The sequence below is a fragment of the Melanotaenia boesemani genome, chromosome 24 (genome assembly GCF_017639745.1).
Source record: "Melanotaenia boesemani isolate fMelBoe1 chromosome 24, fMelBoe1.pri, whole genome shotgun sequence".
Taxonomy (NCBI): Eukaryota; Metazoa; Chordata; class Actinopteri; order Atheriniformes; family Melanotaeniidae; genus Melanotaenia; species Melanotaenia boesemani.
The window spans coordinates 4642657-4665900 of NC_055705.1; the positions used below are offsets into that span (position 1 = coordinate 4642657).

The 23244-nt window shown below is 44.0% G+C and overlaps 1 protein-coding gene and 1 long non-coding RNA gene across 2 annotated transcripts in view; one reads left to right on the forward strand and one right to left on the reverse strand.

Moving 5' to 3' along the window:
- LOC121635367 overlaps positions 1-23244 on the forward strand; it is a 39515-nt gene that overhangs the window by 5629 nt on the left and 10642 nt on the right. The window contains exons 2-3 of the long non-coding RNA XR_006009440.1: positions 9120-9129; positions 12630-12703. This is a non-coding gene — a long non-coding RNA (uncharacterized LOC121635367). The remainder of the gene's footprint in view (positions 1-9119; positions 9130-12629; positions 12704-23244) is intronic.
- LOC121635251 (zinc finger protein GLI2-like) overlaps positions 13079-23244 on the reverse strand; it is an 87633-nt gene continuing 77467 nt past the window's right edge. Inside the window, exons 10-14 of the mRNA XM_041978361.1 lie at positions 20491-20640; positions 19871-20035; positions 18729-19007; positions 16688-17030; positions 13079-15528 (exon numbers count right to left, since the gene is read on the reverse strand). Coding sequence (XP_041834295.1) covers positions 13595-15528; positions 16688-17030; positions 18729-19007; positions 19871-20035; positions 20491-20640 — 2871 coding nt within the window. The 3' untranslated portion in view covers positions 13079-13594. The remainder of the gene's footprint in view (positions 15529-16687; positions 17031-18728; positions 19008-19870; positions 20036-20490; positions 20641-23244) is intronic.

A 23244-nucleotide genomic window follows, 5' to 3' on the forward strand; every position in this document is an offset into this window, starting at 1 on the left:
AACATAAAAAGGCCAGAATGAAATGCACAAGTAACATAAAGAGGAAAAAGAAAATCAAAAACATGACAACCCAAAATATAAAAAAAGCTTCCAATAACACATATTTATATGATCTTGGCTTAGCTGTCCTAATGCAGGAGCTAATATGCCTGCAAAACAAGCTACATATTCTATGGTCTGAGTGCTAGCTGCCTTAATGTGGGAGCTAATAAGCATGCAAACTAGGCTAAATGCTCTGCAGTCTTAGTGTTGACTGTTCTATTTTGGCGCTATTATGCCTGCAAAACAGGCTACATATTCTATGACCTTGACATTAGCATTCCTAGTGTGGGAGCTAATAGGCCTGCAAAACATGCTACACCATATACAGTCTTAGCGTAGCGCTCCTAATCTAGAGGCTAATAGACTTGCAAAACAGGCTACATATTCTACTGTCTTAGTGTTAGCTGTACCAATTTAGGAACTGATACACCTGCAAAAGAGGCTACACATTCTGATGTCTTAATGTTAGCTGTCCTAATGCAGGATCTAATGCGTCTGCAAAACAAATACATATTCTGTGGTCTTAGCACTAGCTGCTTTAATGTGGGAGCTAACACGCCTGCAGTCTAGGCTACATATGCTACGATCCTAATGTTAGCTTTCTTAATGTGGGAGCTAATGTGGCTGTATTACAAGCTACACATTCTACGGTCATAGCATTAGCTGTCCTAATGTGGGAACTAATAAGCCTGCAAAACAGGCCACACAGTTTCTCCCTCTCCATCAGCGGCATTAGACATTGCTCTGGAGGGGGAAGAAAAACTATGAAAAAAGTGCACACACACACACACACACACACACACACACTCACATACACACACACACTCACACACACGCACACACACACACACACACACACACACACACACACACACACACACACTCACATACACACACACACGCACACACACACACACACACACACACACACACACACACACACACACACACTCACATACACACACACACTCACACACACGCACACACACACACACACACACACACACACACACACACACACACACACACACTCACATACACACACACACGCACACACACACACACACACACACACACACACACACACACACACACACACACACACACACACACACAAAACACCAATGAAACAGGAGTTTTTACAATAAAAACTTTGGAAAAGTTTTGAAAAATCATCACACTTCTATTTTAATGTGATGAATAAAGTGTGAAATGGGTGTAGGTAAGACAAACCAAAGAAGAAAACAAGCACCATCTATAAAGAACTCAAAGCCCTTTTAAGTTTGTCCCACCAGTGTGTGAAATAAAGTCACCTTAGGTGTGACAGAACTACAAAGGAAATCAGTTTCATATCCATATACACTAGTGCATTGGACTTTAAAAATATTTGCACATATTTTCATAATTAAATCGGTATGTGAACGTATTTGATATTTGTATATCTATACACTGTCATTTTTTCTTACTGTAAATATAGATCATAAGAGAGTCAGTGAGCATTTGTCATGGATTTGCTCTACAGTCTGTTAGCGGGAGCTAACAGGCAAACAGGAAACATGTTGCTTTCATGTTTAGGCATACATGAAGATATTGGGATATGGGTGTGTTAATCAGTTTTTTTTTAATAATCAGATGTTATTTGATGTTTACATGATTACTTGTATCTGATAACTCCAGAAATCAGATTATGATCAGATTTTTTGTGTGCATTTAAATGGGCTCATTGTTTTGCTTAAATGTCCTCTTTTTCTTAGTCTCTTGTACCATCCAACCACCAGATTTTAGTTTTTTCTTTCTCTCCTCACTCAGCTGCACTTTGTTCAGGCCGTAGCTGGTCAACGACACCAGGAAGACGTCATGGAACCGTGTTTATGGGAGTGATAATACCGCCGGTAACGATTCATTTATCACCTGCTGGACTGGACACCAAGTTTTCATTTATAACAGCAGAGCCCTGTAAAATGAGACAAACCACAACAAAGAAAGAAAATAAGGAGAAAGGTCCAGAAATCCTTATTACAGTAGAGGCACAGTCATCATGACTGCATATTTTCCCCCTTGTATCCTGAAGCCTGTTAGACTCGCAGTATCACTTCTTCATCGGGAAACTGAGGTAAAGGTGACTTTAATGCTGGACTTTCTCAGATGAGCCTGTTCCGTGTACGACATTGTGATTACGTGTAAATGATGGCAGAGACCGTTGACACTGCTGATGACCACCACAACCACTTTTTAAAAGCTCTCAGTGTTGTTTTCCACTGTGATGAGTTGTTAATATCACAAAGTCCCTGAAACAGATGGCACGTTGTTGGAAAACAGATGCTATTTTGCATGGGAACATATCATGAATATGCATGCTGCATTAGTTCATGACACTGAAAGCATCGCTGATGATTGGTCGGCTTAAATAAACTGTAGAAGTCTGCAGAGCTTCCTTGTCTTCCATGTTTTACTTTTACTCCGCTTTCCTTATGACTTTGTCTCGCTTTGTTTCAACATTTTGTAGAACCAGCTGTGACAGCCCTCTGTGGGTCTTTTTGTTTATTTGTGTTAACTGCTTTATTTTGTGTTGCAGGCCATGGTTGATGGCAGATTGGAGACAGCTGGCCAGGGCCACGAGCCATAAAAGGTCTGCCCTTTCCAGGGTGGACTAACCTTTAGGGCCTGGTGATTTGTTTGGTCAAGAGTTACGTTGTTTCTGTTCGGTAATAAAATATGTTTTATGTAAATTCCCTTGTTTGCTGTGGTCCGCAAGCTGACCATAGTTATGTTTCCATTACCCCTAGAGTTGTGCAAAACCTAAATAATGAAACACCTAAAAAGGTTTTTACGCTCTCATGTAATGGAAACACTTGTGATGTAGGGAGTCATGTGACCAGTTCATTCCAGATAAAGATGGCAGGTATGAGTAGACGCAGGAGGAAACGGAAGTCTTTTTTTTACAAATAATATAACTTCTATCCTTGTTAGCCAGCGACAGTGAAACGCAGAGTTTTACAAAGCATTAGAATCTCCTTCCTCCTCAAAGCGGAATCTCACGACACGAGATTTTACCAGAATAATGGCTAATGCGAAACACCATTCAATGGAAACACCTGCAAATCACAATTACAATTTGGTAGATTAGATTCTGCACTGTGACAAGACGCCTACATGCAGTAGTCTCAGCCTCCAACTCAGAACACATCCAACTTTCCTTGAGCAGTTGTCTTTGTCTGCTTCATCTCCCGAACCCTGAAGGGGGCGCCAAATATCACAGCAAGTGGCCTTCCAGGAGACCTGGTTGGACACCACCAACCGAGACCAGGTCCAACTGAAAAACTGTTTAGACTGGCCAAATCTGGTCCAGATGATCTCACAGATGGAACACAACAGTTTGACCAAATGCAATACTTCTGTATTTAAAATGCATCGTGCTTTACATTTTAAAAACAACAACAAACAGTGAAACAGTATCCCATTGTTCTTTTGCTGGATGGGAACTAAAAGCTCACCTGGGCGAAAACAGAAGTGAAATCAACCCTTTGTCCAATCACAAGCCAGAAGTGTTGTTTCTACTTCTACTGTGGAAGAAGCTGAGAGAAACCTGACAGTTTTACTTGAATTTTAGACCACAAATCTGTATCAGAACAACTCGTAAAAGAACCAAACCACCATTTTTACCTCTTTATATTTTAGTTTCTGAGGATTATTTGAGGACCTTAGTTAATATTAAGCAGGCAGTGACATGGGGGACCCCCTCGGCAGGGAGGTGGCCCTATTGAAATGAGGAGCCGAGTTTTAATAATACATTTGTCCCACAGGGGCCACCCATGGAAAAAAAAGTCTATTTCTGAAAGGAGAAAATCTACAGATTCTAAAGCTGAAGTTTGTTGGAGCTTCTGTCATGTGATTATAATATTTTTTCTGGGTTTTATAGTAATACATAAAGGAATCAAATTTGCTGTGAGAGCCCAGCAGCATGAACAGACCTCATTATTTTAAACTCCATATCAGGTGTTGGAACCATTAAACATCAGGAAAGAAGCTGGGAACCACGACCACTGCAGCAACACAATATCTGTTGGAGCTTAAAATAGAATGAAGTTATAGAAATGCCACATGAGATATCTTATTTAAGCTCTACGAGACGAATTTGAAATCAGTGACGTGCTCCATACTGACATGACAGCATCACACAGTTGCTGCAGGTTTGTCGGCTGCATCCATGATGAGAATCTCCCGTTCCACCACATCCCAAAGCTGCTCTGCTGGACTGAGATCTGGTGGCTGTGGAGGCTGTTGGAGTCCAGTGAACTCATCGTCATGTTCTAGAAAGCAGGTGGAGATGACCTGAGCTTTGTGACATGGTGCATTATCCTGCTGGAAGTAGCATCAGAAGATGCTCCACTGTGGTCATAAAGGGATGGACATGGTCAGCAACAATACTCAGGTAGGCTGTGCTGGTTAAACCAGGCCACGTTGGTACTAAGGGACCCAAAGAGGACCAAAAAAATATCCCCCCACTATTACACCAGCAGCAACCTGAAGCGTTGATCCAAGGCAGGATGGATCCATGTTTTCATGATGTTTCCAGCAGATTCTGAGCCGAGCATCTGAATGTGGAGCTGAAATGGAGACTCATCAGACCAGCAACGTTTCTCCATCTTCTATTGTCCAGTGTTGGTAAGTCTGTGTGAATTGTAGCCTCAGTTTCCTGTTCCTAGCTGGCAGGAGGCACCCAGTGTGATCTTCTGCTTCTGTAGCCCATCTGCTTCAAGGCTGGATGTGTTGTGTGTTCAGACATGCTGTTCTGCAGACCTTGGTTGGAACCAGTGCTTACTGGACTTCCTGTTGCCTTTCTATCGTCTCCAACTAGTCTGCCCATTCTCCTCTGACCTCTGACATCAACAAAACATACTGGTCCAGACAACTGCTACTCGCTGGATATTTTCTCTTCTTCAGACCATTCTCTGGAAACCCTAGAGATGGTTGTGGGTGAAAATCCCAGTAAATACTCAGACCAACAACCATGCCACATTCAAAGTCTCTTAAATCCCCTTTCTTCCTCCTTCTGATGCTCAGTTTAAACTTCAGCAAGTCATGGATGGATGTGTTATGTCCCCCTTTTTGTCCAGGGGTCAAAAGGACTGTAACACAGAAATGGCCGGACCAAGGGTAAATGAAATACAATAATGTTTATTAACAAAAATGGGTTCCAAAACACGAACAACCCTTAACCGGCAAATAATACAAAACAAACAAACTCAAAGTGTCCCTGTGGGGTATTTAACAATTATTCTTAACTCTACTTAGTAACAAAAGAAACAAACAAACCAAAAATTTCCCCAAAACGGACTACAAGCTCTCAGGCGGACTTCTAACAAACAAAACCAAACTCCTAGTAAACTAAACACAAAACCTCCTTCTTTCAGGCAGGGATGGTACTAAAGCTCAGAACACAAAAAGGTATTTATCACTAAACCAAATCGCTAACTCGCACAGAAAAGTCTCTAAACCACACAATCCACAATCCTTCTCAAACTGGCAGGCATGCATCCCACAGTCCACAGCTGCCTCGAATGATGCTGTCTTAAAGGAGGCCTCTTCTCCGGATTGGACAGCTTTTTTGGGGAGTGAGGGGTAAGGCGGCCAATCAGGGATCAGGGGAGGCGGGTGCTGGGCATTCTCCACTGTCAGCATCTCCAGCACGTCCTACAACTCTCTCCTGGCTGGCTGATAAGCCATCGGGCGCCACAGATGGATGTGTGGGTGGGTGGGTTGATGGATGGATGTACTTACGTATGTCCGTACGTACGGACGGTGGGTGGGTGGATGGATGGATGGATGGATGGATGGATGGATGGATGGACGGACGGACATACGGACGGACGGACGGGTGGATGGATGGATGGATGGATGGATAGATGGATGGATGGATGGATGGATGGATGGACGGACGTACGTATGTACGTACGGACAGACGGACGGATAGATGGGTGGGTGGGTGGGTGGATGGATGGATGGATGGCTGGATGGATGATGGATGGATGGACGGACGTACGTACGGACGGATGGGTGGATGGATGGGTGGGTGGGTGGATGGATGGATGGATGGATGGATGGATGGATGGACGGATGGACATACGGACGGACGGACGGGTGGATGGATGGATGGATGGATGGATGGATGGATGGATGGATGGATAGATGGGTGGGTGGATGGATGGATGGGTGGGTGGATGGATGGATGGATGGATGGATGGATGGACGGACGTCCGTATGTACGTACGGACGGATAGATGGGTGGGTGGGTGGGTGGATGGATGGATGGCTGGATGGATGATGGATGGATGGACGGACGTACGTACGGACGGATGGGTGGATGGATGGATGGATGGACGGACGTACAGATGGATGGATGGATGAACAGATGGATGGGTGGATGGATGGATGGATGGACGTATGGACGGATGGACGGACGGACGGATGGACGGGTGGATGGATGGATGGATGGATGGATGGATGGATGGATGGATGGATGGATGGATAGATGGGATAGGTGGGTAGATGACAGATGGAGGGATTTTTCTGCCTGTTTCTGCAGTCAGGACCATTGCTGGCTGTCTAACATGTGTCTCTGCTCTCGGCTCGAAGTCTGGCTGACATGTGATGATCTGCAGGCAGATACAAATAAACACAGACAGACTCCTCAGCTGCCAGTTTTGACCACAGGCCTCTGAAATTGATTCATAAATTAACGCGTTCTTCCAGATTCTGGAGGCCAAAGTCTGCAGGGAATTTACATATCGGTCTAATAGAAATGAATGAGGCATCGTGATGGCGGAGCGTTATCCATCATCGGCGCTGACACCAGGAGCAGGAGGAGGGATTCGGCCTTGTTAGGCTGTCACATGTGTGATAATAAGGCAATAACGCAAAGCTGTGCAGGGCTCTGTAATGTAATGGGAGGAAGGAAGAGGAGTGGTGGAGGTCAGAGCAGAAGAAGAGTCTCAATGTCCTTTCATAGGCAGAAAATTATCACATTATTTATAACCCACAGGGTCAGCAGCTGTACAGTGCTCCTAAATGCTAAACCAATCCGTGGGTTTTAAATGTTTTACTAGAAGGTAGAAGAGCCTTTATGTTTCCCTGAGCCGAAACATGTCCATCTTAATAAATCGCATTAGATTGAGGGAATTTGTCTGACATCTGTGTCTCAGACTGGTGCATGGTGGGTTGATGTTCACAAAAGCTGTTTAAACTCTAGAGAGATGTAAGACCCACTCCTCAGAAAGCCTTTAAACTGTGAGCTGAAATGCTTGTTAGTGCTGGTAAACCATCACCTGACTGGATAGACTGAAGTTTTCTCAGTATTTAAACAAATACTCTGCCAGCTTCTCCTGTTCAGAGGCTTGTAGGTTTTATTCTTGATGCTGTTGAGTCTTGTGAAAACAATTAAATGACCTTTTCTTTTTGTTGGAGGCCATCTCCCTCTCTCAGCTGGCTGATGTGATTAGACCCTCTAACAGCCCAAATGACTGTGTTCCTGCCAGGCTTCTTAAAGAGACTTTTACTACTGTTGGTTCTTGTCTCCATTCTATTTTTAACCACTGCCTTAAAACTGGGTCTGTTCCTGCTATTCTTAAGCATGCTGTAGTACAGCCACTTCTCAAAAAATAGTCTTCACCCAGTGTTTGTCTTTAACTACAGGTCCATCTCAAAACTACCTTTTCTATCAAAGATTCTGGAGAAAGTTGTCTTTCAACAAGTCTTTTTGGAGGAAACTGCTATTTTAGAGGTCTTTCAGTCTGGTTATAAGCCCCCATTGTTGCACTGAGACAATGTTGAGACAGGGCTTTTAAAAGTTTGAAATGATTTGCTACTTGTGTTGACTCTGGTGATGCTGCCATCTTAGTGCTTTTAGACCTAAACTTTGCCTCTGACCCAACAGACCACCGTAGTTTTTTTCCCCGTCCTATAGAATGAGTGGGTCCACAAAGCGGTTTTTAATTGTTCGAATCATGTTTAACGCCTGGTACACACGTAACGATTTTTGGGCTGTTTTTTCCCGATCTTGCCCCTTCCTGATCTTGGACGGCAAACGCCCGATCATCATTTACAATCATCATTTGATCTGTGGTGTGTTACAAGCCAATTTGTCCTGATAATCCGCTCCGAAAAGGGTCGTAGCCGACAACTGGGAACATTGAACATGTTTTAATATTTCAGTGCCAATTTATGAGGAACGTCGACGAGTCGTGCATTCTGACTGCGTGGATGGTGACGTGGCATGGAATGTAGCCAATCAGAGAGCGAGCTGGCTGGAGAACAAGGAAGTAAATAAAGTCCGTGTTCACGTCGTCTCCAGTCTGTTATTTTTTTTCATTTCTGGCTTTTTCTGTTAACAATAGTCCCAAAACCACCATCATTCCCTCATCCTATATATCCCCTTCCATGCTGGGTGTTGTGTTTTCCGGTTGTTGCTATGGTTCTTCTTCTATGTTTCAACGTTTGTCCGGCTCGGAGGACTAGATTGTAGATGAGTTGCGGGACAGCATCGTGGTGTGTGTTGTTCTGTGACTACATTTTCGGAGCACGCCACACACAGTGTGATTAAAACAGATTTTTTTATCATCACATGTGAGGTCTCGACCAGATAAAAAATCTCACAAGATTAAAAAAACCGTTATGTGTGTACCAGGTCTAAGTGGTAGAAGGTTTTCAGTCAGCACTGCTAGATGTTGATCGTTCACAGTCTCTCTTTCTTGTGGAGTTTCTCAAGGGTCCATCCTTGCCCCACTTTTATTTTCTTTATATATTTTACCCTGAGGATCTACTTTTTAAAAACAGAACATTTCTTACCATCTTTATGCTGATGAAACTCAGATTTATCTCCCACTCAGGAAACAAAACAACCATTCCTCTTTGACCTTGTTAGCCTGCCTACAAGATGTTAAAAACTGGATGGCACACCATTTTTTAAAACTAAATGAAAATAAAACAAAGGCATTGCTCATAATCTTCTTTAGATTATTGCAACTCTGGTTTTAAAGGTTGTAAACCAGTCTAAACCAGCCGACCTTAACCGCTTCCAGCTGGTCCAACGTTTGGCTGCTGGTCTTTTAACAAGCACACTTAAATTTGAGCACATCACCCCAATCCTTGCTTCTTTACACCGACTTCCCATCAAGTTGAGGATTTTATTTTTGTTTTTAAATCCCTTCATTGTTTAGCCTCCGCTAACTTAGCAGATCTTTTATTTCATTACACTCCACTTAGATCCTTGGGGTCCTCTGGCCAAACAATATTGTGGTATAGGTATAGGTATAGGTATAGGTTGAGCCAATGGGGAGGTTGTTTCTTTGTGGTTGCTACCCCCAAACTCTAACATGACCTCCCCCCTAATATCAGGGCTGCTCCTAACCTGGACATCTTTAAAGTTTTGATTTAGCCATTGATGTGTAATAGTTGACTGTTTTAATTTTACGATGTGTGTGCTTTTGAGTGTTTTTCTTCGCTAGCCAACAGTTCCTGTTTTTAAATGCGCTTTATGAATAAAGTTGTCTTGCCTTGTTTTTAGGTTTTAAGGTTTGAGGACATATTAAAAAAAACAAAAAAAAAAACAGGTAAACTCAACCCTAGACCATAAACTTACAAACTAAGAAAACATTGTTTTCCTGTAGACATCTAAACAAACCACAGGTGCTGACCCTGCTGGTCATTACGCTGCAAGTTAAACGAAAGCTGCCTTTTCTACAACATGGACTACAGACACGGTGGGTGTGCACCTACCTTTTATCTTTGAGCCTGTGAGACGTGTAAATGTGTTACTGGTGGAGAATAAATGAAGATAGCACATAGCACAAACCAAAAAAGTTTCAGTCTTGCCTGAAAAAACAAAACAAACGGCTTCAAGATGAATCTGAAGATCTCTGTGGATTGATACAGCTGCCTCAATCAGACTGCTGCTCCATCAGCAACGTCTCCAAAATGGACATTTTGGCACTCTCTGTTCCTCGAACTGGAGGATCTTAGGTTTTAAAAGGTCAGAAATAAAAATTGTGCAGTTATAAAAGGCTGGGATGCGCCCATGCAGCAGCACATCTGTCATTTTGTCCACAAAGTTAGGAAATCTGTGTTTAGTGGATCATTCCACCATAGACCCCAATAAACTTTAAAAATTCCCCCCTTTTACATTTTATAATCTTAATTTGTTTACAAATATATAAAAACAAAATAAATACAGTAAAAAACAACAAAACAAAACACTGAAATATATGAAAATAAATCAATAAAATGAAAAAGCCTGGAAGCAGTTAAATTTGTTAGCAGAGGTTAATAAAAGCATCCTCTGTTGATGGAGGAGTCTCCTCTACAACCTGGTAGGGATGGTAAGGAATGAACGTTGCAGTAAAAATGGGATAAATCTCCTGTAATGTTCTCATGTGGCAGCTGCATTGCTCCTTCCACAGCAGCACCATCATTACCTGCTCCACCTGCTTGGAAAGGTGACTAACCCGGCTTTCCATCCATGTAGAAAACAACACGAAATTAAAGGAGAGAAATAACTGACAAAAACCACCCCTCCACCTGTCCTCTGAGCCATATGAAGAAGCTAGAGAGTTAGCTTTCACTGGTTAAAGAAGCAGTAAAAACCAGAAAGGTTGTTATTTCAGGGGACGATGAAACCCTCCATCTTCTGCTCCATCCAGTCGGCCTGAATCCTCCTAACAAGCAGTTTTCCTGTCAAACACACTTTCTCACAGCACCAGGCTGCTATCATAATTCATGGATGTAATTTTGCTTCTATAACCTGTCTTTCATCTTTCCCGCTCAGTTATCTCCATCAGTAAATGAAGGTGCTGCTAATGCGTGAGTTCAGCGAGCTCCTTTCCTCCGTGGTGCCTGGATTTTTGCAGCCCGAGGCTATTTCCTCTACCACTTCACATCTCTGAGAGAATAAGGAATTCCACTGACAGAAGCAATCACACCCCACAGATCAAACGTATCCTCGGCTGAATTCCCTGACAGACTAAAATCATTTGTTCCTCTCAGCGCCACGTCCCGGGAACCTCTCGCTCCCCTCAGCTGGTTTGTTTTATGTGGTTTCAGCAGCTGTGTCCTCTGGGCTGCTCTGTCAGAGCTAATATTGGAGTACACACAGGCTGCTAGCGTTGAGCCTTTTCCCCTCCTGTTAGCGTCCTTTTTCATCAGCTTACGAGGGAGAATTTACATGAAGTCAAGCCTGTTCTTCCAGCCGAGGTAAGATGAGGTCAGGGGAAGTTATTTCAAAGCCAAGAGGCTGAGCAGAGTCTTAGACTGACGTTGAACAAGAAAGAGAGGAAAGTGCGCTGTCGGCACATGAGCGTTTCAAAGACAAAAGTTTTGTTGTTGAATTATTGAAACCATCAACACCCTCCCCTCCACAGGAGACGATCAAGGGGCAAACTGATGAATAATAATATTTACTCATTTACAGCCAGAAGCAGGAGATGATGAAGGAAACTGCGCATAACCTCTCAGTTGGGCTAATCTGACAGGTTTGCTTATTTCATTCATACCAATCTGAGTGAAACAGTGAGAAGGTGGCAGAGAAAGCAGATTTTCTCAGAAACACACGCCCTAACCCACACCCCAGCATCGACTTCGTCCCGTCTCTTCTCTGAGATCTCCCCGAACGACGGCTAATCCGGCATCGTCTTCGTCCCGTCTTTTCTCTGAGATCTCCCCGAACGACGGCTAATCCGGCATCGTCTTCGTCCCGTCTCTTCTCTGAGATCTCCCCGAACGACGGCTAATCCGGCATCGTCTTCGTCCCGTCTCTTTTCTGAGATCTCTCCTAACGACGGCTAATCCGGCATCGTCTTCGTCCCGTCTCTTCTCTGAGATCTCCCCGAACGACGGCTAATCCGGCATCGTCTTCGTCCCGTCTCTTCTCTGAGATCTCCCCGAACGACGGCTAATCCGGCATCGTCTTCGTCCCGTCTCTTTTCTGAGATCTCTCCTAACGACGGCTAACCCAGCATCGTCTTCGTCCCGTCTCTTCTCTGAGACCTCCCCTAACGATGATTAATACGGCATCGTCTTTGTCCCGTCTCTGGAGGTGAGGCTTTAGCTTCTCTGCCTGGATGTTTTGATACAGGTGAAGAGACACAGCTTTGAGATTAAACATATGGCAGTGTGTGGGGGTTACAAGTCTAGGTTGTACTTTAGGTTTTGAGGTTCAACCTCATTTTGTTGTAATGTGATGAGACTGCTAGCACAGCTCTATAAAGACATTAGCAATCATTAGCTAATGCTTATGACTAACCAGCCCCTCAGCTCAGCTCTTTGCTGCTTTCCTTCTGGTGTCAGTGTTTTCTCCTCATTGTCATTATTTATTGGACTCTTCATTAGCTTCATTATCACCCAAGTTTCACTCCTACTTTAATATCTGTATCGTTTGTGCTTGCCTTCTTAACTACGCCTCAGTATCAATCCTGTGGATCCTATTTTTCATTTAATTTTCTGTACGTGTAGTTCAATTTAGGTCGCGGGGAAGCTGGAGCCTATCCCAGCAGTTGGCAGGCAAGAGGCAGGTACACCTGGACAGGTAACACAGAGAGACAAACAACCACTCACGCTCAGTCCTAGGGAGGATTTAGAGTCACCAGTTAACCTAACATCATGTCTTTGGAAGGTTTGGCGTGGGTTCTCTCTGGCTACTCCGGCTTCCTTCCTAATTTTATGTTAAACGTTAAAAAATTCAATGCCTGGAATTTAAAACACCTGAATTTAAAATCTCAATAAAAGTTTCTGGCTTTCTCGTTGTTGGAGACGTCAGAGGGGTGATAAACCTTCTGATGGTTTATTGGAAATGTTGGAATGAGATGTTCTCAGATTTCAACCCATTCCAGTAAGAAAGGCTTTAAGGAAGATTGAGCTCTAATTATGTGTATTCTGTACATTTAGTAAGATACATGAGAAAGTTACTAAATGTAAAGTTATCAGACAAGAACATGATCATATAAACATCTCTATGATGGGCTGAACAATCATTTTAAAGGACAACAATAGAGCAGCTTTTACTAAAGGAATCCATCAATACTATATTTTTTAAAAAATGTACAAATGTTATTTACATTTAACCAACTAGTACAACAATGTACAAAAGCAAGAAGCTGGACTCAGATGATTAGTTTTCAGAATGCCTTCTGCTCTGCTTTCTGTTCAAAGAACAGAAGGAAGAGCAGTTATCTCAATGCAATCAAACAACAGCTGACAGGAATTTGGTAGAAATGCAGAGAAGATGGAGGAAGAATGTTTTCCTGTAGCAGAAACATGTACAGATGCTACATTCCCAGTACACACTCATAACTGTAACCATTTGACAGAAGCAGGCACTTAGTAAAATGATCTTACTGCAGTCCGGTTCCTGTTGTTTACATTGTACTCTTTACTTAAGGCAAAAAAACAAAAAATACATGGCTTATCAAAAAGATAGAAAACTGCCCTCTGAAATAATTAAACATGACTGTACAGGATAAGGAGTCCAGCTGCAATATGTCAATGTAAAATGGATTTCTAGTAACTAAGACATCAAGTTCAGGAACTTGTTTTCGTCCACCAGAGCCGTCAGCAGTGAGCTCATGTCCCCGACGGCCATGTTCCCCATCCCCGCCGACACTGAGGGCAACGTGACCGAGTTCCTAGGTGTGGTCAGGCGGGAGGAACTCGGGGACAAACTCTGGAGCAGACTCGGACTCAGGGTTCCCGACATGAGGCTGGAGTGATCTCCATCGTCCAGCATGCTATCAAAGTCAATCTGAGCATGCTCCAGGTCGGAGGCTTTTACCGTCTGGTTGTTGTTGAAGTTGGGAGCTACTGAGTTATTTTCTAACGGAGGTATGTTCACGTGACAGCCCAAGCTTCCATTGGGCTCAAGAAGTTGAATCTGCCCTGTGTAGTACAGAGTGTTGTCATCAGGGCGGCAATGCAGAGCTAAAACTCCACCGCTGGATAACTTGGAAGTGTCAGTTTGCTGCATCAGCTTAGGGCATGAAAAGTTCAGAGGTTCAGGTTCTGTTGCTGGTCTCTGACTCCTGGAGGTCATATTACAGTTCTGCTGATCTGAAAGCACAATTGATGCATCGCAGTTCTCAACTTTTACCTGCACAGGCTGAAATCCAAAATCCATGTCGAGAGGTTCTTGTTTGCAGCTGAGCATGCTCCCTGCAGAGGAGCTCCCGCCTGGGGAATGAGCAGTGTTACCGTTCTTATCGTAAAAAATGAAGCATTCATTCCTGAATGGAGTGCTGAGGATGTTGTTGAGATTGAACGGTGGCTGAAAGCACTTTGCTCCTGGTTCCGAGCTCAGCTGTCTGCATCTCTTCTGCTCTGTGTAGGTGAGGTTTTGAACTATCTGCCGGTTGGAGCTCAGATTGAAAGATGAAACGTTTTGGTTTTGCTGGAGGATGGCCAGGTTGCCTCGGACCTGAACTTTGGAGTACCGATTAGCATCTGTAAGGTTGGAGGTGGCTTGGTTCCACTGCACACCAGCAGCGATGTGTCGTGGTGAAGATGGACTCATCTGCTGGTGCTGCCCTGGACTTGAAGCAGCCATCTTCCTCTGGTAGTACACCTGCTGCTGGACGTTAGGAGCTCCTGGGAAATCTTGCTGATTTGTTGCATCTCCATTGTCATTAATTCTTGTCTCTATGGTGACATTCTCCGAAATGCTGGGAGTTTGTAGACTGTATGGGGAGTGACGGGGACTACCCTCCAGTCGTAGGCAGCTTTGCTGGGTTGAATGTCGGCGACCTGCACCTGGAGGCGGATGGGGCTGCATATCTGACCCTCCTGTCAGCGTACACATGCTGTTGTAGCGCTGCATGTGCAACTGGCTGAAAGGATCCAACTGTCTCACAGGGTCACTGGCTCGACGGGGGATGTTAGACGGGACTTCATTGGGCATCAGGCTTCGTGCGGTACTGTATTTCCTAGAAAGCAGGGTTCTGTTAGTGTTTGAGCTTTGGGAATCTTCGTACGGGGCTGTGTGGGACTTCAGACACATTTGGTCCATGTATGGAAGAGGTGTAGGTGGTGCACCTCCAGTGGCAGCAGCATATTTTGCCTTAAGATGGTAGTGCTGGGCTGGAGTAAGGCTGAGGGGGCTGGGAAGACCTCCTTCTGCTCCCCCGCTGCCTCCCCCACACTGACTGACCTGGCTGGAGCGTCGAGACATGTCAGCAGAGATGGGGTCGTAGGAGTCGGCAGAGCTGACGTTGCTGGGGCGGTTGGCACCGAACTGAGAGGTCTGGCTGGATCGCCGACTAGAGAAACAATGGGAGACGCCTGAAGAGCGGCGGCTGAGGGTGTAGACTGAGCTCAAGGTGCTGGAGGTGCTATCACGTCGCTCTGAAAGGTTTCCCAGCAGAGTCATTTTGCCAGAGCTCAGTTCACCCAAATTGGCACCATGGAAGGAAGCTGGACCACCACCCATGCTTGGACTCTCCAGGAGGGACCCTGCAGACCAACAGATGAATGACTGTCCATGACTTCTAGCAAAGACTCTGGATTCTCACATTGTATTGGGTCAGAACATTTCAATAACAGGCTAAGCACCATCCGTCCATCCGTCCATCCATCCATCCATCCATCCAACCGCCCGTCCATCCATCCATCCATCCATGCATCCACCTGCCCGCCCATCCATCCAGCCATCCATCCATCCATCCATCCATCCATCCACCTGCTCGCCCATCCATCCATCCATCCGTCCTTCCATCCTTCTATCCATCCATCCATCCATCCATCATCCACCTGTTCATTCATTCATTTTCTATACCGGCTTATTCCACTGCAGGGTTGTGGGGGTGGAGCCTATCCCAGCAGCTACTGGGTGAGAGGTAGGTACACCTGGCCAGGTCACCAGTTCATCACTCATCAAGAATTTATTGATTACTTTAGCTAACATGCATGTCTGTGAAACTTGAAATAGCCTGTAGTTTAATCAATTTTATCAGTTAAAAATCAGCAATCCATTAAAATCAGCTGACTTGAGAACTAGTTAACAGTTTATTTACCTGAATGCTGGTTGATTGGTTGGTTAGAGTTATGGTGACCATGAAATATTGAATTAAATACTAAGATGTTTTCACCTAAAATGTAATAATATTTTAATTAAATTAATCTATTTAATAAATTATAATACAATATAATTGATTTAATAAGTTATTTGTTTATTGATTTGAAATTTTAAAAAATTCATTATACATTCATTCATTATACAATGTTATATTTATGTATAATTAGTTTTTGTATTTATTTTAAAAATGATTTAATTGACACATTTAAGCACTTATTGCTAAATTTATTGGACTGTATGAGTCTGTGCTGATGGTACACTCTGGAGTTGTTTTATGAGGAGCTGCTGTGATGGAGAGCTCGGGATCATGCCAACTCAAGTCTCATTTTCATGGATAAATCTTTAAAGGGAACATATCCAAAATTATTCCACAGCTGGTGAACAAATATTTAATATGAACTCTATTTCATGTAGCTGGTGTTTGTCTTTTTACAACTTGCTCCAGTTGAGCTGACCTGAGGTCTGTTCATGTGATTTAACCCTGTGCAGCATCTTGAACGGGCGTAAACAGTCTCCTCTAACCACCTCTCTACCTACCACTTGTCAGTATGGGTGGAAGCTTGGTGCCGAGGACTGGGGGTGTTGGGTTGTTGGCCCACAGACAGGAGTCCCTAACTGTCTTCAGTTTCTCCTTCTTGAGACGCTCCAGGCGCTGGCTGGTGCTGAGCTGCTTTCTGAGGTGTAGGCCCACTGCTGAGACCCCACCGGAGGAATCCTCAATTCCCATGGACTCCATGAACGACAGGTCGTCCAGGGCGCTGAGGTCCCCCAGACTCCCCCCACTGTATGCCGCCGTCTCTACTCCACTGTCATTGTTGGTGCCAAGTGGTGATGGTTCGCCGCTACATGATGACTGACCGCCAGGGCTGGACTGATGCATCTGCAGGAGGGGGAGGTGGAAATGGAGGGAATGCAGAAAAAGAGTGGAGAAGTTAAAAAGAGCCTGAGATCAACAATAAAGAACACAGCTTGTCCTAAAAACTGTTTTCTTGAGTGGAAGAAAAGTGGAACAGTGGGTAACATGGCATGCAGTGCAGTGAATCAGAATCTTTTATCCTCCCCCGGCTTAATTGTAAATAACGAGTGTGTTTTTATTCAGGATGGGGGTGAAGAGGTGGGGGTGTGCCACAGATTAGAGGCTATCTGAGTCTATCTGTGAATTAGAAATGGGCAGGATGAAAGACTGCATGAGCCCGAGCCAGAACGCCGGGCCAATCATCATGAGATGTGATCACGATTCTTCCTCCAGAGGGTGGAGGCTGGCGGAGCTTCCTGACTTCAGTGGAATTTACAGTAAAGAGCCTTCAGGGTTTCTCTCCCTCAGCTTTGCTGCTTTTAGCTTTGTTTTCTTTTAGAAGCAGCAAATAAAGATCGAGTCTGCTATGCTCTGCTTTTCACCGTCTGTTCCTGCTTCATGTTTCTAAACGACTTCCTGAAGTTGGGGTTCTCACCTCCGTCAGCTGCGTCCCTTAGCTGCCTCATTATTTTATTAGTTTAAACTAGACTAATGTGGAACATATTATTGATTTGTTTTATTTAGATTATAATTGGACTACAATGAATTGGGTTGAATTGGACTCTATAGAAGTGTCTTGAGTTAACTTTGTCGTGAATTCTTACAATGGAAATAGAGTTAAAATGAAAATTGCAAACATTTATTCTAAAATCAATAAGCACTCAAATTAGGGTTTATTTTTATTTATAAATTAAAAAATGGACTTTCTTTCTTTGCTGATTTTAGGCAGAGTTAGGTTGATGGTTCCAAGAAGACCCACCAGTAATGAAATGGCTGAGGAAGTGTAGGAAAAGGAGAAGATCAAGCTTTTCCTTACGGGGTCGACTTTTCAGAGAAACACCTGGGTGAAAACAACTAAATCAGGGAAGAGGAAATCTCTTATATGATGTGTTTCTGTGATGTTTGCATTTACCGTCTTTAAATTATGACAAATTTAAACAAAAAACTAGTGACAGAAATGCTTCTTTTTGTAATTAAAAGTCATTCGGGCCGTAATATAAGCCCTGTTTCCACCAGAGCCTGGCTCGGGGTCCAGCTTGGAACGGGACAGTTTGGTAAACCCGGATCTCTGCTGCACCTGCAACAGCCAACCGGACCCCTATCTGGTAGCTGGAGTGGAAACCATGTAGGCCAGATAGATAGATGATGCTTATCAAAATCTGAATAGTTAAAGATTAAATCAAGCAAAATGGAGATTTTTCTGCTCAAACTTAAAAATAACATAACATAAAACATTGCAGTCAGTACCTGATGAAGACATGCTAAAAGCCAGACCCACCGACATGAAGCTACAACAACGGGTCAAAGCTGGGGATAGTCTTTCCACCAGATCCTAGGTGGACCAGATAAATGAATGCAGTGGCATAAATGAAATGTGGGGAAAGATAAAGCATGGGCGAGCTCACCTCAGTAATGTCTGTCCATAAGGAAAGTCAGAAAAGAAGAAGAAGCAAGAGCAGAAGAAAAATACTGAATGTTGGTTTACTTTATGTAGCAGTTTATCGGTCATTGTGTTAGTAGAAAAAACACAACCATGTTTAATCCCCTCGTTAATGTCCTCACCACAGAGTTTTCCTTCTTGATGGACTTCATGTGCAGGTAGTTCTCCACACCTCTGGGGGAGCCGTTGTCTGACATCTTGTCCTCCCTCTGGAGTCTCTCCTGGCTTCCCATCTCATTCTCACCGTTCTCCCGAGGCGCTGGCGGCCGGGGTGGCAGGTCGCTGCGCTGCTTCTTGGTGACGTGGGCCTCTGGGCCATGGACGGTCTTAACGTGCTTCCTGAGAGAGCTGGGGTCTGTGTAACGCTTGGTGCATCCGGGGATTTTACATATGTACGGTTTCTGTAGACACAAGACAAACACAGTTATACAAACCCTCCTGCTATTCAGTTACAAGATGGAGGCTAAGTGAAGTGGTCCCTGTCTTTCAACTGGTATTCAAACCAATGCAGAACCGCACCGGAAATTCCCACCCAGGGCATATTAGCATGTTACAGCCATCACTAAGGCTCCATGTCGGGCCCCCTATTGTTCAACATCTACATGCTCCTACCAGCTCAGATCATGGAAACAAACCAAATATCTGATCGTAATTACGCTGACGACACTCAGCTCTATATTACTGTTTCACCAGGACTCTGGTCCCAGACAAAGCTTCAGTCCATGTCTCAGTCAATCAATAGAAGAGTTTATCTGTAGCCCAATTCAACAACAGGGGGATTCACAGAGCTTTATAGAACATAAGAAGCATCATTTAACATTAAAAACAAAAGAAAAGGAAAAAAAAGAACACTGGATAAAAACAGCATTTAAACATGATCAAGCTTAACAGAACCAGATGCAGATCTGGACTAGTGAAAACTAAAAACTAGTAAAATGCAGCAGAGAACAGGGTCTTTAACCCGGATTTAAATAAACTGAGTGTTTCAGCAACAGAACTTTAAAGTCTATCCTCTGACGGACCGGCAGCCGGTGTAAAGACCTCAGAGCTGGACTGATGTGGTCCACTTTCTTGCTCTTAGTGAGGATTTGAGCAAGGGAGAACATGCAGACAGAAAGGTGCACCGCGGTAGTCCTGGTCCAGTCTCTGATCATCCCTGTCACTCCCAGATGCTTCTCATCTACTTCAATCAGCTCACATCCAGCTCTGAGAGAATTTCTTATGCACATAAGGCAGTCTGTGTGAAGTGGAAAGCCTTTTGTACCTCGTTGGAGTGTGTCCGGTTCTGGTGTTTGGCCCGGTCCGAGGCGTTGGAGAAGGCTTTGTTGCATCCTTCATGCTCGCAGACGTACGGTTTCTCTCCGGTGTGCGAACGCAGATGAGTTTTCAGGTTCTCCAGACGAGAGTAGGCCTTGGAGCAGCCCTCAAACTGCAGAGAGGGAGGAGAGGATGAGGAGGAGCAATTATACTGTTTGTTGCATGTCTGCAACGAAAAAGATGATTTTCCAGACAAACAAGGCTCCACTTTCACAGAATAACTGAAAAACCCAGTTCATTTCAGTGTGACTGTAGCGGAACCGCTGGCTGTGGAAGACATTTACTTCTAACTCTGGACGTTGCTGCAGCTCGTGTTTGAATCATTTCTGGTTATGTTTAGTGTTTTACAAGATCTGCATTAGTAATGAAATGTACAGAAATAAAAGCTTTTAAAAGTGTTGTTATAATCTGAACTGAGCAGCAGGTCCCAGGGCGACGAAGGTACTCTGTTTATCTGTGATAAGAGCACATGTTGCCAGTGTTTAGAGAGTATGAGCTGCTGCCCTCCAGGGGCCTGTCAGGGGCCCGTGGGGGCCCGTGGGGGCCACCAGACCATCCGTTACCCACCGTGCACTTGTGTGGTTTCTCTCCCGTGTGGCGGCGCATGTGAACCACCAGCATGTACTGAGCTTTGAAGGGCTTCTGCTCCCGCGAACAGTCCTCCCAGCGGCACACGAACTCCTTCTTCTCTCCGTGGATGTGGTCATTATTGATGTGCTGTGGGACACACAGACAGAAAGAAAGCAATGAAGGCTTTTCCACAGTCCACTATGAGGACGTTCTGGGCTGGATGTTGTGTGGAGATCCATCTTATGAGAGGAACTCCCGGAGGACGGCAGCAGCACAGGAACATGTTACAGAGCTGCTAATTAGTAACACTGATTCTCCACAGTTTCAGTCCTGAACATCAAATTTTCTTCATGTAAGACACAATCTGCCTGCACAGTCAGGAGCTGCTGCATTTTCTGAATTGAGATTTTTCATGTTTTTATTGAGAAATTTAAAAAGATTCATCAGTGCTGCTTTGATAAGAGCACACATTCATGCTCCACTTGGTTTTTTTTCTACAAGGAGATCAGAAATCTATTATAGAACCATATTATTGATGGATTTGATTAAAGTCTTTTCTTCCAACTCCAAAATGGGAGGCGGATTTATTTATAATCAAAATGAATGGTCACCTTTACAATGACTAAGAACTCAAACATTGAACTAATACAATTAAAAAATAATATTGGGTGGGGGTGTAGGAGGATGATGCCCTGGTTTAATCCAGAACAATGGGGTGGGTGCTGGCCCACACCGGGGTGGTTGTTTGGGGGGGCCTGGTCCTCCTGGTGTGGGCCCTCTGTCTTGGGAGGGGGGACTTCTGAGTTCTTGTTGCCCTGGGCCCTTCGTTCTGGCCGCTCTGGATGGCCGGGGCCTGGCGGGGGGCTCTGGCTGGGGCCTTCCTCTGCCACCCTCTGGGTGGGTCCGAGGTGGTCTTTGTGGTGGGGTGGCTTGGGTTGGTGCTCCAGGATGCTGCTGATGGCCTGGGTCTCTGGGAGGTGTAGGATCACACTCATCTCTGATCCCTCCTCATTACTCATCCTCTGCATGCTGACAGTCACTGAGTCTGTCAGGATTCTCTTCTGTGTTTCTGTACAGGTGTAGCCGCTGGTTGTCTGGTGTTAAGCTGGATTGAAGCTCGTTGCTTGTATCTACTGGATCTTGGTTTTTTCTACTTTCCTTTTTACTTCTCTTCATTACTCTCCTTTGTTCTGTCCCCTCCAGTCAGGTCCAGCAAGATTATATAAATTCCATAATTTTAAACAAATAAGATTAAAAAACATAAATAATTATCTGATTATCAATAGGAGCCTTGTACCCATAAAGCTCCACTTTGCGAAGCAAATTGGTTCAGCAAAACACAGCAGCCAGACCATCATTCTGCTGCCACCGTGCTGGACAGGACAAGGTAAAAAAATATATATAAATAGTAATAATAAAGTTTGTTCTGTAGGTAACTGGTAACCAGTGCAAAGATTTGAGAACTGGGCACAGTTTTTCTGGCTCTTGTTAAAACTCTGGTACCTGTGGTCTGAATGTGGTGAAGATGTCAGATCAACATTTTCGGGGAAGCCCAGACATGAGATTATCACAGCAGTTGAGTCTGGAGGGGAAGGCATGAACGAGTCTTTAATCCCACCAGTACATGAGATCTCTGACTCTTGATGTTTGTTTGAGACGATAAAACACTGATTATTTACAGTCTTGATAAGGCTGTTGGATTTCTAATCTGGGTTTTTGTCTTCATATCTCTGGAGTCAAGCAAGTCAGTTATTCAGCCACTATTGCTCAGTCTCTATGCTGAATAACTGTGGTCCAAGGATCGAACCCTGAGGGACACCGCGAGTCATGCTAATGAGACCTCGCATCACCACACTTTGTACCACAGCCGAGCAACAATGAAGCATTTTCTGCTGTTTTTTACTGGTGGTTGACAAATGATGCCCCCTAGTGGTAGCAGTAACTCATGATTACCAGGGGCAGTTGTTCAAAAGATTTAATCCAGATAAAAGTTATCTGCATTTCTGCACTTTTATTTTTTTAATTTTGTTTTACCATGGAGGATCACGTAATCCATTTTACTTTTATCCTGGATGTTCAAAGGAACATTGGACTGGATCACTCTGATCCAGATGCAGACTTTCCAGGAATACCAAATCCTTATAAAAAATGCTCTAAACGGGACTAAATATAACAATATAAGACATATGAAGAACAACAGGTAGAGTATCGCTAAGTTTTTTTAATTTAAAAGACAAAAAAAAATCACACAATCTAGATTTTTGTTATTCTCTTTTAAACGGTCATCTGACGCATGAAAAAACAACTTCTTCTCACAAATGTTTTTGTGTTGTCCAATAGATGAAGTGCATTTAAAAGTCTTCTTTAGGACAACAGCAGCATTGTGAAGCTGGGTCTCCGTCTGGCTGTGGTTTGCTGGAGCTTAGCTACAGAGATTTGTTTCCCTGCGAGACCAGTCTGCACTCCTGCTTTCACTTTCTATTGTAAGAAGCAACTTGTAGGCATCATCATCATCTTCATCACCTTCATCATCATCTTCATCACCGTCATCATCATCTTCATCATCATATCTGTCTTCATCGTCATCGTCTTCACCATCACCGCCTTCACGTCTTCTTCATCATCATCATCTTCATCATCATTATATGTCTTCATCATCATCGTCTTCTTCATCATCATCATCTTCTTCATAATAATCATCATCGTCGTTTTCATCATCACCGTCTTCACGTCTTCTTCATCATCATCATC